At 40.5% G+C, this 20,515-nt stretch overlaps 1 protein-coding gene across 1 annotated transcript in view; it reads right to left on the bottom strand.

Annotated features, from left to right (window-relative positions):
- The window catches only part of PHLDB2 (pleckstrin homology like domain family B member 2), a 196,354-nt gene that overhangs the window by 53,935 nt on the left and 121,904 nt on the right, over positions 1-20,515 (bottom strand). The window contains exons 5-7 of the mRNA XM_023212919.3: positions 9,659-10,042; positions 3,904-4,047; positions 2,695-2,832 (exon numbers count right to left, since the gene is read on the bottom strand). Coding sequence (XP_023068687.1) covers positions 2,695-2,832; positions 3,904-4,047; positions 9,659-10,042 — 666 coding nt within the window. The remainder of the gene's footprint in view (positions 1-2,694; positions 2,833-3,903; positions 4,048-9,658; positions 10,043-20,515) is intronic.

Raw genomic sequence — 20,515 nt, 5'->3', positions numbered from 1 at the left:
GGCTAGTTTTTTGTATTTTTAGTAGAGACGGGGTTTCACCGTGTTAGCCAGGATGGTCTCGATCTCCTGACCTCGTGATCCGCCCGTCTCGGCCTCCCAAAGTGCTGGGATTACAGGCTTGAGCCACCGCGCCCGGCCTTCAGTAGTCTTAACAGGAGAAAATCAGATGCAGGAGTAGAGGTCTAAGCCAACTTTCAGTAGTCTTAACAGGAGAAAATCAGATGCAGGAGTAGAGGTCTAAGCCAACTGGAGTGGCAAGAACGTTTAATTGGAAAATGAAGAAAAGGAGACACAGTATAGCCAGAAAATTGTTTAATAAGTTTAGCTATGATTAAGAGGAAAGAGATAAGGTAGTAGCTTACTGTTAATGAATAAAGTAGTGATTTATTTTTAAAATAATAATATTGGCATGCTGACAGTAAAGAGGGAGAAACTGCCCCCAGGGGGTGAGGGTGCAGAAAGACTCCAGACCTCTAGAAGGTGGGACGGGATGACACCCAGAGCACATCCAAAGGGACTGGTCTTTGATGGAAGGAGGGAGCCCCCGTTCATTGTGAGAAGATGGGATGCTTCTGATTTCTCTGTGGAGCAGGTGGTAAGATGATCTCTGAGCCAGAGGGACGAAAGTGGGCCAGGGGTATGAACAGAGTGTATGAAATAGCTGTGTCATTAAACAGTGGAATACATTTATTTGAGAAGCATAATAATGTTTTTGCCAAGCTGTGTTGAGTCTCTATTTGAGTTTAGTTGTCAAGAATACGTAGTAACATCATTTAGACCAGTCTTTGTTTCCACTTCCCACAACCTCTTTTGGAGTTCCTCACCCCAAGCCAGTTTCTGCCATTTTTCACATGATGTAATGACAGACAATAATCCTACCTTCTAAGACCAACTAATTCCCTCACAGGTGTATGAGCTGGTCCTATGCATCAAGCCCCTGTAGTCCCCTCTCTGGTGCACAGCCTCTGTCAAGTCATCAAAACAATATTAGGAAGGATGGAGGCAGCGTCCTTGCTTGTTTCTGCCCATATTCGTAGAATTCCACCTGAGAATTCCACCTTAGGAATATAACATAACTTTCCCTGGGAAGTGAGATTTAACATTGGCTCAACTTGCTTCACTTTTGTGTAGAATCTGATACCAATGAGAAATAACACAAATAGAATCTGCAGGCCATGCCATATGTGAGACACACAAAATAAATAACTACATGGATTAGGATGGCAGGAGGGTTCACAGGGAACATGATACCCAATTCCTCTGTTGCATGAGTTTTCCAATATGACATAAATAGCAATAAAACTACTCTACTATTAATTTAATTAGTATTTACTTGACAGCAAAATATTAACACAAGACATCTGACACCTCCAATGAAGGCTTCTTGCAGAATCTTTAAAAAGCATAGCCATTAACTGAATCCTTCAGTACTGCAGACTTAGACAGTCAAATCTTTGACTTCATTGTGGCCTTTTAAGAAAAATACACCCACTACCTGAATACTACTTATAAGTCTAGGGACAGAATGAACATACATAAAATTTAATATGAAAAGCCTGTGCAGTTTAATTCTGACATGCTGACAACCAAGAATTGACGTGTAGTATTCAATTTGACCTTTATTTCTGACTATCGCTTTGAGCTCATTCTCTGGCACCAAGATCAAATGCCCTTATTTATAGGTCTTAAACAAATAAGAGCCTAAAAAGGAAGTCACGTTCAGCAGAAATACTTTCTACACATTACCACCAGAACTTACTCAAACTAAAAAATTTTTCTTTTTCTCAGTTTAGTGGAGAACATGTTGAGTAAGGAAGAATGTGTTAAAGCTTATTTGCTTTTTCTTTCTCAAATTGGAATTTTATTTTTAGTTTTATTAGAATTTTATTTTTAGTTCAGCTCTAACTAACTCAGAATGGGAGAGGAAAGTAATGTATATTTCCCAGAGGAAAAAAACACATAAACAGACAAACCAAAAACCCAACTACCATCCTGAATTCTAAAATCTGCAAGTGATTTTTCATACTTTCCCTAATAGATATCAGCCACCATTGAGGTTGTGATCCAAAATGTATACACAGGACCTTTTCCAAGATAAGCATCAACTGTGCTTCACAGATAGCTTTCTCTTGGCAGTGTGTGAGGACTACCCCCAGAAGAAAATTTTAGAAATTCCAATACATTTGTCAAAAAGTAGTGCACTTGCATTGAAAACAATAGCAAGGCAAAGCAGGTGAGATGGATGGTTCTCATTCATCTGTTTAATAAACAGAAAAATGAAAAGAAATGAGGCAACCCTATTTGAATTTGCTTGAGCCATCCCTACAGGGCAGCAGTGGTAAAGAACTTCAGTATACTAAACAAATTACTTAAAAAACACAATGGAATGAGAAAAGCAGAAAGGCCGATGAAAAAAGCAAACAAACAATTCACTCATCTCAAGTAGGATAAAGCTGCCAGGAATGTCGGCTCACAAATTTTACGAGCTCTGCTTTCTCAGCATCAGCTGCCCAGTACCTGGCAGTTCTTAGTTTCTGACAATGTACAATCTTAGGATTTTTCTGTAGTGCCACTGTCTCCAGGAACATGACACACAAATCCAAAACCACAGTAACCCATTCAACATTTAAATTCAATCAATTGGGACCACCACCTTGCCCATAAAAATTGCATCGAAATATAATTTTCTTTTACCTTGGTCTTTTCACCAACAATATTCTTTTCCAGTTCAGCTATTTTCCGGTTTAGATGATCCAAAATCTCCTTCTCCTTCATAAGTTCAGTTGTTTCAGATTTCTGTTCTCCATCCAAAAGAGCACATTCCATATCCAACTAAGGACACAAACCAAAGCTCAGAAGTGTTTCACCTTTGGGGATATTCTCAACTGACCACCCTAGAGATACATTTGCAACAGCTACAAATTTGTAAAATTAATACTGTAGTAGCCAGATCGGGTGCCTGGGAACACTCCAGAGAGCCCATGTGAAATCAGGATTCCCATAGAGGAAAGCTAGAGAGCCTAGAATATACTCACTAAAAGAACTAGTTATCTTATCACTTAACTTTTCTACTATAATCCCTCTTCTGCTCACTTCTCAAGGATATTTTGCCTATTTGCTTCGGCTCAAGATCAAGCACAAACTACCATGGGAGCAGCCACGTCTTTTTTTTTCTTTGTCCCTAGAGCACGGGAAGAGAAAGTTACCCGAGCCCAGCATGTGAGCTGTGCATTCCTCGCAATGCCAGCAGGAGGGGCTTCCAGCATCTCCACGCAAGACAACAGGTGAGCAGTCCCCTAACCACTTAAGGGCCTACTGGTATCATCTGTAAGGACAGACACACAGATCTTCCCTAGGCAGAATTACGTGCCCCTTCTCATGCCATGGGGGTAACATAAAAATTGCCACTGTCTTCTATTATGGTTATGCAATATGTGTCTGTCTGCTCCCCGCTGGTTTCCAAACCTCTAGAAACCTGGATCTATTTTTGATCCATGTGTGAATTTCATCATGGTGCCAATGTGATATTCAACTCACAGTAAAGCATGTTCAGAAAACATTTGCTGCATTTGACCTTGAAATCTAAATACAGGGCACCTCAGCTGACAGATCCTCTGTTAGGTCAGAAAGCACATACTAGTCAAGACAAAGTTGGTTGAAGATTCATAAAGTACATTAAAGAGGGCTTAATATGTTTAGCTTATCTGGTTGGAAAAAAAAAAAACAGCAAAAAAGGAATGTAGAAAAAGGGTATTTTACTCTAAACAGGGAACCCACTGAATAAATGGGTTTGCTCATGTTGATGTCTATGTATCTGGACTCCAAAGCCTGTGTGTGAATGAGCAGCAATATTTTTAGGCTAAAGGAAAGCAAGAAAAAAGGGAAGAGGGTAAAAAAGTTTACCTCTCTGTAAGATTCATCCATCTGATCATTTATGTCTTTGATTTTTTGTTTAAGTTCCTCGAGGTTGTTCAGAATGACCATCCGGGTTTCTTCCATTGCAGCCAACTCCTGAGATCTCTGTTCTTCGCTTATACCCTCTGGGGTCTGCGATTAATCAATACAGAAATGGATTATTCACACTTCAGTTCTAGAATTTCCCAACTTGACTTGTAAACCATCCACAGGTCTAGTGTTTCACAGTCTCCATGCCTGTGTAGATTTTAAAAACATCCCTGAAACTGCACGCTTGGAGCTCTGATGTGTTTTCCCCACATTATGCCATCCTCAGCAGTTAGGCTCTCAGGGGAGTTCAGACAAATCAATTTCAATTTATCAGTGCATATCCTTTTGAAGCTAAAAGAACTAAGAGATTACACAGATAAGAAAGGTGTGGTACATAGAGATTGAGATGACTTCTCCAAAGTTATAGAGAAAGTTCAGCATAACAGAGAACTAGAACTGACAGAAGACTTGTGGCATCTTCCTCTGGGATCTCTTGGGCATGATGCTATGGTCATTACAAGCACAATATTCTCTCCCATCTTCCAGGAGAGGACATCTCCTACAAAAGCCTCTTGAATCTCTAGGCATACTGTTCAGTCTCGCTGCTAGGGTTATCTGCAAATAAGCATTCAGGCTTATGTATTTCCTTCTCAACACAAGTTAGAAAAGCAAGGGCACAATACTTTGGGGAGCCATAAAATGACTTAAAATTACACCCTCAGTATTAAATTAATTGATGCTTCGTTTTTGTGTTAGTGCACTATTTCTTCTCTTTGTCCTATAGACCTTCTTGCTATATAGCATCTAAGACAAACCCTAAAACAGGACACTGGCCACCATTCGTAAAATTATTTCATGGAAAAACTGGTTCATCGGCAAGAAATAAGTCAAGAAACCAATTAAGTGAGAGAGTGCATAGTTACACTCCTGAATGGAGCGATGACAGATGCCCAAGGAAAAGGGCAATATTGTAGATCACACACACAGTCAAAATGTGACTGTTTATTGTTCAAGAAGAGAATGGAGTGAATTACAAATAGCCTCTTCTTTCTAGAATTTCAGGTTAGTTATCTTGGATATCACCTGGTAGAGACCAATCTTTCTATATATACTATATAGTTAGTATGTTAGTATGAATATATTATTTATTTAAATTATCCCTTTTTGAAAAAGTAGTTTTTTTGGATCAGCAAGTCAATAATTATACAGTTTCACAAATGAAAACTGAAAACAGCAGTCCAGTTGAGTAAATTATTGAATATTTGTGACTAATTGTTAAAAAAACAACTTCGAATTAACCCTCCAAGAAAACCCATTAAGTTTAGTATACTTCACTAGGTTCACTTAATGTATTTGACAATCCTGATAATACATTTAAGAAGCCATCCGTCATGTCATATTCTGTACTCTATTCATATTTATATTCTTTACTCTACTTCGTAGCTTTTTAAAGTGATTCAACGATTCAGCATTTAGTACCTCAGGTTTGTTAGGACGAAGGTAAGCAGCTCTTCCAAGCTCTGACATTTAGCCCTTTAATTGTCATCTTACATGCAATATCTTATCAACTAATAAAACAACTGTTGACCTTTTTATCACAGACAATAAAGCTCATTGTCCTAATACTAAGGTGCCTGTTTTAAGCCATGAGGAACGCCTGTAACAGTGAAATGGCATTCCAGAATCACTGTGAGTAATCCTAGCAGGAAAGCCTCACCAAGGGCAGTATCCTGTTCGGTCAAGTTTACATATTAGGTTTCTACTTCCAACATGGCTTAAAGATATCTCTCTCACAGGTGGAAGCAAGGCATTAAGAAAAACACACAACAACAGAACAATCTGCAAAACTCTAAACCTTATAAGCATGTAGGGGGTAAAGATGGTTAATAGTGGGAATCACCTGCATAATTCAAAGTTTTTAGAAAGTTTATCACAATAGATATGTTTAATAATAGGCAATTTAAGAGTCTATTTAGAGCAATAAATGCCATCTAGGAAACGTTTGTGTTTTTTTTTCTAAGTTATTTATAAGAAGCAAAGTCTCCAGGAAGTATTCTAAAACCAAACGCTTTATGATAGAATGGGGGTGAGGACAATGTAATCTCATTTATTAACCAAATAAAACCAATTGAAAGCCAAGGTGTGGTAGCCACTGAGTAGCTTTCAGTTTTACAGTGACAGAGAACATTGTAATTTTAAACATATGCCCTTCATTTTAATTTCTCTGGGAATTTTTTTTTTCCAGTAATGGACAGGAATCTACTAACAGTGACGTGTTTTAATAAGCACATTACACATGTATGTGCATCCTCTAATATGTTATCTTTGGGGAAACTTGATCCACACAGGAAAGAGGAGAGATGTTAGGGGAAAAGACACTTCCTGCTTGCCCCTTTTTCACAGATCTCTTCTTAAAACCCTTTTGCTGCCAAAGGAGAGAGGGGTGCAAAGGACTCAAAAGCAGAAAGAGGAGCCACTCTCCAGACAACTTTTACCTCAAGAGGTGGTTCACAGAGGCCAACTAAAATTAGCATATTTCCAAAGTCATCTGCATCTATAAGTGTTACATAAAGCAAGTTCTTGATCGGTAACTCTCAGGTTTCCTAAATATCATTAAGATTGTTTTGTATAGTTAAGTCAACTTACAGTGTTTTTCACACTCCTCTCTTCTCCATTTATCCCTAAATCAATTATTAACATTGTACTTTGTTAGGCAAATACTCCAGTGTGGAAATTAATTGAAGAGAAAGAGCATGCGAAACAAATAGGAGGTTTTTTTTTTTTTTAAAGAATTTCCTATTTGCTGTCTCAAGTTAATGTCTAACTTCAGAAAGTAATAAGTAAAAAAAGTGTTTCTTGGAAGCCATCAGCCTCCCTCACTTGTACTCTTTCTACACTGCTATGTGGTAACCTGGGTGTCCTTGATGTTTCCTGCCTCTAAAGGATGCAGAGTCTTACCTCTCTTGCAACAACAGATGCTGCACTAAGCTTCAGAGGCCTCCTATTCCACAATTACATGCTTGAGCAATTAAAAACATCTGCCAGGATCTGCTCATGTACACACCAACAGTATTCTTGTCATAGCCCCCTCCAGGAGGAAACCTATCTCCCAAAAGATAGTCTTTAGAGAGAGCATGCCGCTTAATGTTTTTAACAAAAAACTCGCAGATCTCCATAAAGGAAGAGCTGTGAAAAGATTTAAAATCAAAGGGAAGCCAACGGTTTCTAAGGAAGCCCAATGGCTGATGACGACAGCTCAACTTTTCAAGTGATGGGTCATTTACTGTGCCTGAAGAGCAACAACTTTCGATTCCTCCCTGCCCCAATTTTCTTCCCTATCCTGGTTTCTAACCAGGAATGTTCAGAATTACTCTCCATTGAGAATTAGTAAGGTAAACACAGTCACTAGCAAAAAGAAGGGATGGATAGGGCTCAGTGGCTCACCCTTGTCATCCCAGCACTTTGGGAGACCGAGGCAGGCGGATCACTTGAGGTCAGGAGTTTGAGACAGGCCTAGCCAACATGGTGAAACCTTGTCTCTACTAAAAATACAAAAATTAGCCGGGCATGGTGGCGTGCACCTGTAGTCCCAGCTACTTGGGAGGCTGAGGCAGAAGAATTGCTTGAACTGGGAGGCAGAGGTTGCAGTGAGCCTCGATCGCACCATTGCACTCCAGCCTGGGTGACAGAGCAAGACTGTCTCAAAAAAAAAAAGAAGGGATTGTTGTCCAACATGTATTCAACAGTCCAAAGTCCTGATGTGTATGATGGAAAAACTCACTATGTAGATAATGATTTCTGACTAGGAACATTCAGTGTAAAAGTCTTGCTGCAGCTAAACAAACACACAAACTCTCCTGAATAATGTCCATGTGATAAATTACTGCCAGGATTTAGTACCATGACAGGATCTTTCTCTTCAACAATGTGTCCTTCTCTTATAACAAAAGATTAACTAAAGAATCTCACAGTTGAACTAAATAGTAACTGTGAATTAAACAAATCAATACATTAATCCTACTAATACCTAAATAAGAAAATCCACCTCGTGAATACGGTATCTGCTTTTTCCTCCTATTTACTATTTTTGTTATTCTAATAAAATTTACATCTTTCATTGTAAGCTCCTTCAAATCATTTTTAAAAGAAAAGTGGAGAAATTTAAAACCTAAATTGTTGTAGAAAAAAATTCTTAACCTGTGTGAAAAAAAATGTAATAACAAAAGATTTCGGGGTTCTGAGTCCTGTAGAAAAAGAAAAAGAAAAAAACATTTAAAAAGATTTTTCCTTAAACTCCATTTAATAAATCCTCAAAGGACAACTTTTTTTTTTTTTTTTTTTGAGACGGGAGTCTTGCTCTGTCACCCAGGCTGGAGTGCAGTGGCGCAATCTTGGCTCACTGCAAGCTCCGCCTCCCGGGTTCATGCCCTTTCCCTGCCTCAGCCGCCGGAGTAGCTGGGATTACAGGCCCCCGCCACCATGCCCGGGGAACTTTTTGTATTTTTAGTGGAGACGGGGTTTCACCGTGTTAGCCAGGATGGTCTTGATCTCCTGACCTCGTAATCTGCTCGCCTTGGCCTCCCAAAGTGCTGGGATTATAGGCATGAGCCATGGCGCCTGGCCAAGGACAACATTTTTAAACCAACATACACAACCAGAAGACTAAGTAGTACTTATGTGTACAAATAAATCTTTTATGTCCAAAAAATATAAAGTCAAAATAAAGACTACTTATGATAAAAGGCTAATCTGCTTACCACAAACAGCTCTTACTACTCAGTAAAATACAAGACAAATAAAACAATTAAAAAAATGGGTGAAGAACATGAATAAGTGGGTCAAAATTATAAATAATAACTAAAAATATGAAAAGATCCCCAATTTGATGCATAATTAAAGAAAAGCAAATTACACTTCTATCAATTTGGCAAATTGAAAAATTTTGACAATATGCAACCTTGGCAAGTGTATGGAGAACAAGGTGTGCATATAAACTTAGTCAAAGTGTCACCTGGATATATAGGCTCTTTTTTTAATATGGTCTTTTGGAAGTACAATTTGGAAATATTGAGTAAAATGAAAAATACACAAACTCTTTGACCCAGCAATTCCACTTTTAGTAAGTGATCCCACAGACACATTTGCAGAATTGTGCAAATATATATATGCTACAATATTTGCTGCATATGGATTTTACTAGCAAAAAAACCTGAAAATAAATGGTAGCTTCAAACAAAAGAAAATCAATTGGTCATGAAAAAGAATGAGGTAGAGCTGTGTATACTAATATGCAAAGATGCCCAAGGTATTTAGTGAGGGAAGAAAAGTACAGAACACTATGTATGTGTGTCTGTCTGTCTATGCCTATAACAGCCATATATACACAGAAAATATTGGGAAGACAGGTAAGACAATTTTAGCACCAGTTTTACACCTGCTTATTACTCAGGTGCACAACTGAAAGGGTGCAGGGAGAAGAGAAATGTTCTTTCTTTCTACTTTCTGTGCTGCTACATTTTTTTACAGTGCAAATTTGTTACTTTACAGTAAACACTCTAATTTGCTGCACCTTGCTCAGCTAATGACCTCTTATATTGAAACTTCACTGAAAACATCCTGGATAATCAGCATGATAAAATCACCAGTTTCCATGTCAAAGCGTATGTACAGCCCTAGGCCTTAAATCCTAACGTCTTTGCTGGGCCAACATTACCTTTGGTAGGATACTTAGATAAGAGGATTCGCTGGAAGCTTTTGGAAAGGTGGAGGATGGTGGTGGCGGAGTCCGGGTGAGGTCGCTGAGTAGTTCATCATTCCTGGTGCTCCTGGGGGTAAAGAAGCTGGCACTGCTCTGAGTGAGACTCCCACAGCTTGCCAAGTCCGCATCAGGGAGGGAGTCTTTCCGGTGGCACCTGTATCTTGTGTCAGGGCTCAGGAGGGCTTCTTCAAACACAGACTCCTCATCAGAGAGCTGCAGCTTCTCAAGCTCCTTGTTGATTTTCTGCACATCTGCCACAGTGGTCCCAGTAGATAAGCGACTGTCAGGCTTTGTGTATTCAGCACAGAGACTGAGGATGGTCTCCAGACGCTGTCTCTCCTAGAACACAGAGAGGAGGGGGAGGTCAGGGGGTTTGTGAGAATGAACACAACTCCAAATAAAAAGACTGAAGAGGCTGGGACAACTGGTGCTTGCATTCCTTACGTAAACCCACAAACACTTGGCTGGTGATGATTTTCATAATCTTTGACTGATGCATTTAAAGATCCAGGTGAAATGGGGTTTAACAATGCCCAACTTTCCTGCCAAACTCAATTCTGGCTTCTACTCTCTCCCCTTTATGGGTGTATCACAGGCTGGCCCTAGCACACATCAGCACTCAGTAAGTGTTTTCATGACTTATCAATTCCCCAAGGTTTCTGAAGGGTGGGGTTAGGGAGAAAGACAAGGTCTTACTCTGTCCCAAAGGCTGGAGTTCAGTGGCACAATCATAGCTCACTTTAACTCCTGGACTCAAGTGATCCTCTCGCCTCAGCCTCCCAAAAGTCGCTGAGATTACAGGTACGTGCCATTGCACCAAACTCATTTTTTTTTAACCTCCATTTCCTGTCTATCCTCCTTCCCACCCTCTACTTATCTACCTTCAACAATATCTAGCTTTTTCATCACTACTGACTTAATATTTGTGCTTAAAATTAATTCTCTAACTTCCTAAATATTATCCTGTTAGACTGTGTGCTAGACCCACAAAGACAAAAACAACTACTTACTGAATCTTTTAATTTAAAAGACTTATCTGTGTCTTCAATTTTTTTTCTTGAAAATGTTGAAAATTTTCAAAACTTTTTAATGCCTGGTCACCATATAAAGGTCTTTCTCTACTAATTTCCTATATAATTAAAATTATAAAAAAGATAGAATGTTGTACTAAAATGAAGAACATTTCACCTTAAGTCCAGATAGATACCGATATAACTCAAATTCAGAGGTCATTAAATTTTTGATTAATTTAGCTAGAAAATAAAATTTGTTTTTTAAAAATAAATACATAGGCCATTGATGTCTATAACAGTACTGCAATCTTACCAGACTCCCCATGCAACAGATAGATATTTATGATTTTGAACTTTAAGTAAGTTAATTATATAGTTTGTGAGCAACAGGATATAATTTATGAAATGCTTCTCTGCTTCTCATAAACCTAGACAGCATTGCTTGAGTTAGGAAATCTCAACATCTTTACCTTTCACATTAATTCCAAGGCCAAAGTGAAAAAAGAACTACAAACAAAAACCATCTATTGTGATCACATTTACCACACTGAGAAGAGGCTTCACACGCTCTCCATAGAAAAACATTTTCCAAACTGCTTATCAGCAATAAAGCAGAAAAATATTAAGTATCACTGGACTGCTGTTCTCATTTCAATTGCAGCTAATTTGTAAAGACAAACTTTATAAGACAATTAGCTCTTTATTAGTTGATGCTATTAACAAGTAGAAAAGTCAAATAGAACAGACCAACATAACTCCTTAGGTTCCATTAAATACATTACTTAAATGACAAGACAGATATTTAAGGTGTATCTGACTTACATTTGCCCTTTAAAGTAATCCCCCAACAAAAAAATAAAAGAGCAATAGCTTCATCAAAAGGACTAATAAACTAGTTCCTACAAGCTCGCACCTCCCTTTCACTGCCTGAACTTCTGGACTCCAGCTGCAGCTCCATCCTCATGGCCTCTTCCCACGGCAGGCACTCATAGCTATACACTCTCATCTTGGGCTCTTCTGCACCCTGTCCATCCAGGAGCCCTGGTACTTATTTATCTCTGCAGTTTCCACCAGCTGCCAAGCCCTGCCCACCTCAGCTTTATAGGGAGGAAGCAGGGGGGTAGGGGGGACATAGCCTTCAGTGCCTTATTTTAAACTTCTCCAACAATCTGGAAAAGTCTACAGGGGCATATGCAAAAACAGCCTCCAAGAGCATACGTAAGGAGAGGGGGACGGACAAGATGCTGCATTTTACTTCTCAATAGCATCTATATTAGAGGTGAGTCTCTAAAGAAAAGTTCTTTTTCTGCCACTTAGGTAATTAAGTTGAAGCATCTAAACTCAGTCTTTCCTAATCTTTTTAGTATAACACGTATACATTAGCCTTGGCATAAATAATTGAGATTATCTGAAAGCTGTCCATTTCCAATTACCTGGGCTCTAAGGTGTGGTGTTCAAAAGCATGAAAGATATTTCTGTCTAGCCTGAAATACATAGAAAAATTCCTCCCACATGGCCTTCCCAAAATAGTTTCTTTTTCTGCCAGTGGTATTGCTTAATTCCAAAGGGAATAAATGATCCCAGCCTTAAGATGAATGCTATTTCAGACAGTGAAACGCAGTATTCAAAGGCTTGTGCACAGGAAGTTTGGTCTACTGGTATGTGTTTCTCTCTATTCTTATCACCCCATTCACAGCCAATCTGTCCAAGTTTGAATTACTGACACATGCAGCATTGCTGCCCACGAGTTTAAAAGAAATCCAGGTTGCACTGAGACACATTGGCCCTATACAAGCTGCACCAAAGAAAAATAAACTGATGTCCAAAGTGCGTCAGAAGAAAGTCTGTAAGGCATTTCAGAAAGCATTACAAGAAGCCTTTAAAGGAAAACTCTGAACAGAAATTACTCTCATAAGATAATTCTCCCTTCAGCCTTCTGCACTCTGGAGTCTTCTTCCTTCCATCACGCCAATAGCCTCCAACCTGCATGACCCAAATCCAGAACAACCATTCCAGACCAGAACCTTTCAAGAATCAGAAGGCACTGTTAATAATTATGCTGGAACCTCAAATGCAAACTGGGATTGGTCCTGGCAAACTGTGATGTCCGTCTCCCCACTTAAAACCAAACTTTCTTTGAAGCTTCACTTAACAACCTGCTATTTAATGAGTCAAGAGGCTGGCTGCCCTCTGAGATTTCCGAATCCTACCCACCTTTCCAAACCAGCAATCTACTGTTCATTCTCTTGAAAAGTCACTAGTACAGAGTCTACATACCTTAATGGTCTAAAATATCAGTGCTAAGAATTTAGAAAATAGGTCATCTTGAATCAAATTATTTTATATACATTTTTATTTTTTTCACCCTTCCCATTTCTCCTTTTCTTCATCTCTATCTCCCATATATATCAAAAGAAGTATTGAAGGAGACACAAGATTTTAGACAGTATACCTGAAGAAAACTGTGTGCAGTTTTTCACTCAGAGGTTAAAGGGGGAAAAAAAGGCGATGGGCTAGGGGTAAGTTTTTTGACCTCTGAGCTTTTTTCCATCTTTAGAGGAATGTGTGTGACATTGTTCCCACTGCAGATTCACAGCCCTCAGGAGAGAGTACCATCCATCTCTTATACCCATCCAGGGCGCTTGTAACGTAACACCAACCAGTCTAGGTCACAGGATGGTACACATACTGCACAAATACATACATTATGCAGAAAACCAACTGCTGACACTTAAAGCACAGGTGAAATCTTGGCTAAAAACCTTTTGTTATAACTAAGTATGTTGGGTCACGTATTACTTAAAACAAAAGGTCAACCTTTAATTTTTAGATATAATTTAGTTGAAATGGGATTTTTTTTTAGGAGGACCTATTGTACCTGGTGTGACCATATGTTTATTGCGGCTCTATTCATAGTAGCAAAGACTTGGAACCAACCCAAATGTCCATCAATGATAGACTGGATTAAGAAAATGTGGCACATATACACCATGGAATACTATGCAGCCATAAAAAAGGATGAGTTCATGTCCTTTGCAGGCACATGGATGAAGCTGGAATCCGTCATTCTCAGCAAACTATCACAGGCACAGAAAACCAAACACCGCATGTTCTCACTCATAGGTGGGAACTGAACAATGAGAACACTTGGACTCTGGAAGGGGAACATCAGACACCGGTGTCTGTTGTGGGGTGGGGGGAGGGGGGATGGATAGCATTAGGAGATATACCTAATGTAAATGATGAGTTAATGGGTGCAGCACACCAACATGGCACAAGTATACATATGTAACAAACCTGCACGCTGTGTACATGTACCCTAGAACTTAAAGTATAATAAAAAAAATACATTCAATAACTGGTGTGACTTGATTTCTCTCTTCTGTTAGCCCAGGACCTCGATGTCTCCATAACCTTCAGTTCAACAAAGGTCTACTAACGTACTTATTGTCTAGTAGCATGCTGCGGATCCATAAATGAAAAAAGATGGGAAGATGAAAATTTTTTTCTTTTTTTTCCTGAGACAAAGTCTGTCAATGTCACCCAGGCTGGAGCACAGTGGTGCACTCATAGCTCACTGTAAGCCTCGGCCTCCTGGATTCAAGGGATCTTCCCACCTCCGCCTCCAGGGTAGTTAGGACTCCAGGCATACAACCTTGCCCAGCTAATTTTTTAATTTTTTGGAAGAAAGACGGCATCTTGCTATGGTGCACAGGCTAGTCTCAAGCTCCTGGACTCAAGCAATCCTCCTCTCACCTTTGCCTCTCACATGACACACTGCACACAGCAAAACAGCATTTCTACCCTCAATTCTTTAACAGGAGGCACAAATAGGTGACCAGTTATAAAAGCAGTGATAACAGAAGTTTATAGACAACCTATGAGTTCAGATGGGGAAACAGTACACAAAAATTACAGAAAAACAAATTTGAGTCCTCAAGGATAAATATACATCTGTCTGGTCTACTGGGACACTGGGTTGGGCAGGGCATTTCCACAAAAGCACCACAGAAGCAAAGGCATAGAGCTGTGGCATATCATGGTATGCTCAGAGATAAATCACTAGTATGTGGCTAGAGAGATGGGGTCTTTTGGGGGAAGAGGGATAAGGTACCTGCACAGAAATGGGCCACATGTCTTCCTCTTAGGGATTACAACAGCCCTAAAGTAAGTTTTGGAAACAACAAGATTCAGGAACCCTGGTCCAAAAGTGAGTGGCGGAATGAGAAAAGCTGGTGCTGACGGCAAGTATGCAGACTTCCCAGGATTCCATGTACAAACCCTGATGTTTCAATCAGGTAATGACAGAAAGGAGGGAAAACAGAAGCAATGGCTCAAAGTCGGTTATATGGGTCTGTCTGTTTTAGAGATAAATCCTTGAGGGTAGTAACTGGGCTATTACGATCAGTTCACCTCTTTCTGGACACAGGGTAAGATGGCTCCTCTCTTCCTCACCCTCAAACTGGATATGGCCCTCAGACTTCTACCGGCCAATGAAGTGTGAAAAGCAAGGTGTATCACTTCTGCATGAACAACAGCCAGGGCACGATTCGTCACATGCCTTGCTCTAACATGGCACAGTGGCTCTCCGGATGGTGTTGGTTCCATCAGGGCTGGGCGCAAAGTGAGGAAACGTAGAGCAGAGGCCTCTTTTAGCCCACACTAGTCCTGGAGTGTAAGAAAGAAATAGACCTGCATTTAAGTCTTGGAGATAATTTTTAAAATTTTATTAATGGACTTCTACATTATGACTAATAAACCATATGCAATTTCAGGCAGAACACTTTTCCAAAACTTAGAGATGAGGGACTCAGGCATCCTACTAAAGAAAGCTCAGTTACTTATTGGGTAATAAATAATTTGTCTTTGCCCGAAGAGAGGTCTGACCTTTGCCGTTGGCGTCTGGGAGATAATCTATGTTGTACTCAACTGCAGTGTCTTTGTTTAGGGTAGAGTGGGCCACGTGTGATGATCTCAGGGTATAGCTGGCCACTCCAGAAAGACTAATTATGTGATTTAGTGTGGGGGCCTTGGGTCATGGGGTATCAGTCAACCTGGAGACTGAAATTAACCATGTGGGAAACTGATTAATCAGTAATGCTTATGTGATGAAGTCTCAATAAAAACTACGGCAGGGCCGGGCGTGGTGGCTCACGCCTCAGCACTTTGGGAGCCCAAGGCAGGCGGATCACAATGTCAGGAGTGTGAGACCAGTCTGAACAACATGGTGAAACCCTGTCTCTACTAAAAATACAAAAATTAGCCGGGCGTGGTGGCAGGCGCCCGTAATCCCAGCTACTCAGGAGGCTGAAGCAGAAGAATCACTTGAACCCGGGAGGTGGAGGTTGCAGTGAGCTGATATCGTGCCACTGCACTTCCAGCCTGGGAGACAGAGTAAGACTCCATCTCAAAAACAAACAAACAAACAAACAAACAAAACTACGGCAAAACCCCATCTCTACAAAAAATGCAAAAATTAACCAGGCGTGGTGGCTGACGCCTGTAGTCCCAGCTACTTGGGAGGCTGAGGCTGTAGGATCGCTTGAGTCCAGGAGGCGGAGGTTGCAGTGAACCAATATAGCACCACTGCACTCTAGCCTGAGAGACAGAGGGAAACCCTGTCTCAAAAAAACAAAACAGAAAAAAATAGCTGGGCACAGTGGCTCACACCTGCAGTCCCAAAACTTTGGAAGGTTGAGGCGTGTGGATCACCAGAGGTCAGGAGTTTGAGATCAGCCTAATATGGTTAAACCCTGTATCTACTAAAAATACAAAAATTAGCTGGGAGTGGTGGTGGGCGCCTGTAGTCCCAGCTACTCAGGAGGGTGAGACAGGAGAACTGCTTGAACCCAGGAGGCAAAGGTTAGAGTGAGCCCAGTCATGCTACTACACTCCAACTTGGGCAACAAAGCAAGACTCTCAAAAAATAAACAAACAAACAAAAAACCTGTGGGTACTACAGCTTGGGTAAGCCTCCCTATCACGTGCACACTAGCACCTACCAATGCTTAATGCTGGTAGAGTAACACATTCTGACCTACAGGAAAAGGACATGGAAGTGTTGCCTTTGGAACTCTTTGGACTCTGCCCTGTGTGTCTCTTTCTTCAGCTAATCTTTATCTGTATCCTTTCCCTATAGTGAAACGTAACTGTGCTTATAATAGCTGTCAATGGGTTTTGTGAGCCTTTCTAGTGAGTTATCAAATCTGAGGGTGGTCTAGGAAACCCCAGAGCTTGCGGTTGGTGTCAGATGTGGGGGAAATCTTGTGTGGAGACACTGCTCTTCAGCCTTTTCACTGGCTTTCACATTTACACAAACATTGCCTTAGTATTTTTTTTTTATCAGTTTAGGACAAATGATCTCATTTGTATATAAAAGTAAGGGGCCTTTATCATTTGGTTTAACAAATTATCTTTATGGAAGTCAGTTCAATGTCTAGCTTCTCAGCCAGACATTATTTTATTTTATACACTGGCTGGGAAGTTTGCCTTCAGGCTTGTGGTCAGGAAAACACTTGACTCTTCTACTCTTAGTTTAAAAAGCATACGCACGTATGTGTGCACCACCGGTAGGGCTGAGCTGGAAAGAGGAAACAAAAGTGTAATGGCTTTGTGTGACTATGTCTGCTCTGGAGGCAACTGTAAGTTATTGGAGAATGTGACAGCCAATAACCAACATTTGTTATGTGCCGATTACTATTGACGTTTTGTATGCTATATGCCTATTCTCCTGAAGAATAACAGATAACTGTACTGAGAGTGAGACATATGTGAATACCTAGGACAGCATTTAACACTCATTGATTTTCAATACCCACTTCTCAAACACGCTCAATACACTTACATACACAAACACACTGCCTAAGGAGACCTAGGCCATTCTGCTTAAATTCCCTAGACTTCCCTCCTCTATCTTTGTCCATCTAGTCCTCCTTTCTTCAATGTACTATAGTGGCTAAATGCATGAACTCTGGAGCCAGACCACTTAGGTCTGAATCTGGGTTCTGTAGCTACCTGTGTGACCCTGGCCAAGCTATTTAGCTTCTTTGTGTCTCTGTTTCCTCGTGTATAAAACAGGATTACTAGAATATCTACCTTCTTGGGTTATCACGAGGATTTAGATATATGAATGTATAGTTATGTGTCGCTTAACAATGGGGATATGCTCTAAGAAATGCAAGGTTAGGCTGTTTCATTTTTGTGCAAACATCAGGGTGTACTTACTCAAACCTATATAGTATTAGCCTACTACATACCTAGCCTATATTGTATAGTCTATTGCGCCTGGGCTACAAACTTGCAAAGCATGTTACTGCACTGAATGTTGTAGGCAATTGTAACACCATGGTAAGTACTTCTGTATCTAAACAGACCTAAACATAGAAACTACACTAAAAATACGGTATTACAATCTTATAGGACCACTATCATATTTGTGGTCCATCATTGACCAAAATATCTGCACACATAGCAACATTCCAGTTAACAAAGTACTACATAGACAAAGGTAGTCCCATAAAATTATAATGGGTGTCATCTGCCACTCTCTAACCCGAAAAACATAAAGGAAAAAAAAGATTATAATGGAGCTGAAAAATTCCTATTTTTTAATGACATAATAGCTGTTGTAACATCATAGTGCAACATATTACTCGTGCTTTTGTAGTGATGCTGATGTAAACAAACCTAATGCAAAACACGTTGAGGAATCCCTAGCTTACCCATGGGGTGACCCTCCCAAAGGTAGCTCAGACTTTTAAGGTTGGGTGCGGTGGCTCATGCCTATAATCTCAGCACTTTGGGAGGCCAAGGCGGTGGATCACTTGAGGCCAGGAGTTTGAGACCAGCCTGGCCAACATGGTGAAACCCTGTCTCTACCAAAAATACAAAAATTAGCTGGGCGAGGTGGCGCACACCTGCAGTCCCAGCTACTTGGGAGGCTGAGGTGGAGGGATCGCTTGAGCCTGAGAGGCAGAGATTACAATGAGCCGAGATCACACCACTGCACTCCAGCCTGTGTGACAGTGAGACATTGTCTCAAATAAATAAATGACTTCAAAAAAAACAGAAAGCCAATCTCTTCACACATTACATCAGACCCCAAGTGAAAGGGTTACTGTCTACTTTAGAATTCCTACACGTTTAAATGATTCCCACCTATCCCCAGAGCGAAACAGTCAACAGCAGTTAGCTAAAACTCATAGAGTACTTGCTGAGTGCCAGACACAATCCCCATCTTTTTTAAAATTTTTATTTTTCATAACTTTGTGGGGGTGGTTTTATCTAATCCCCATTTAACAGATGAGGAAAGTGAGGCACAGAGAGATTTAGAAACCTAATTAGAGAGCCCACTGTCATGCAACTAGTGGCCAGTGTAGATAACAGGAAAAATCATTGCTGTTCTCTTTCATAATATACTTTTGCAAGATGATGAAATCGCCTAATAATGCATTTCTCAGCAACACATTCCCATCGTTAAGCAATGCATGACTGTTCATATATGACACTTAGAATGGTGTCTGGGACACAGTAAACATCATGAGCATTAGCTCAGTTATCTGAGGAGAGTCTCAGTCTTTCCAAGAGGAAGCCCTCTGCCTGCACCACTGCACCCTGTCCCCACTGTCCTGTGGCTTTGCTCTATTGATTACTCCTTCTCCTACACCTTTTCCTCTCTAGTGATTCCTTCTCCTCTGTCTGAAAATGTACTCAAGTCCCTCTCTCCCCTCAAAATAAACAAAAAGCAATCTTGATCAGATTATCCAGTAGAACTACCCTTCTACTTCCCTACTTCCCCTCTCACCCCCACCACACCCACACTCCCAATCTCCAAGAAGCTGCTAATGCTCAGCACTTCCATCTCCACTCATTCCCAGCGCTTTGCAATCTGGGGCAGCATGCTCCTGCCTCTATGCAGATTGGATGCCCTGAATGAGAAGGGGCATTTCACACTTTCCCCAGGAAAATTAGAAGTAAAATGACCAGAAATAAGCGAAGCGCTTAGAAATAAAGATATCAGTACTACAGTAGGCTTGGTGCCTCTCTCTGTCATCTTATTATTTTAATGATTTGTGGAATAAATTGACTTCTTACCTCCACAGAACTCTTGGACTTTTTTTTTTTTTTGAGACAGGGTCTTACTCTGTCACCCAGGCTGTAGTGCAGTGTTGCAATCTCGGCTCACTGTAACCCTCGCCTCCTCTCGGGTTCAAGCAATTCTCCCATCTCAGCCTCCTGTGTAGCTGGGATTATAGGTGCCTGCCACCACACCCGACTAATTTTTATATTTTTAGTAGAAATGGGGTTTTGCCATCTTGGCCAGGCTGGTCTCGAACTCCTCACCTCAAGTGATCTGCCTGCCTCGGCCTCCCAAAGTGCTGGGATTACAGGTGTGGGCCACTGTGTCCAGCTGGACTTTAAGAGCAGAATCTGTGTATCAGCTTAAGTAGAAAGAACACAGAATTGGATTTGAAGTTCTGGCATTTACCAGACCTATAACACAGTTATTATTTTTTTAAATCAAGTTCAACCTTTCAAGCCTCAATTACAATGGTCTATAAAACAGAGATGAGAAGATTAGGACCTCCCCTTGGGATCCTGGAAGAATTCAGTAAGGAACTGTGTGTGAGAACATGTGATGACTATGTGCTTTCAAGTCTAAAGGCGGTGCCAGTCTTGAAGTAGGTGCTCACTGTTTGTCAGTCATGGTTAGGATGGTTTCTGTCAAAAGCATGAAGTGAACTAGATAATTATCTTGTAGACCCCGAGGGACCATCTCTAATACTGATTAACAAGCACA

This window comes from Piliocolobus tephrosceles, chromosome 2, assembly GCF_002776525.5.
Source record: "Piliocolobus tephrosceles isolate RC106 chromosome 2, ASM277652v3, whole genome shotgun sequence".
In the NCBI taxonomy this organism is placed as follows: Eukaryota; Metazoa; Chordata; class Mammalia; order Primates; family Cercopithecidae; genus Piliocolobus; species Piliocolobus tephrosceles.
Note: the sequence above shows the minus strand (reverse complement) of the source record. Positions and strands in the feature narration are given on the sequence as shown.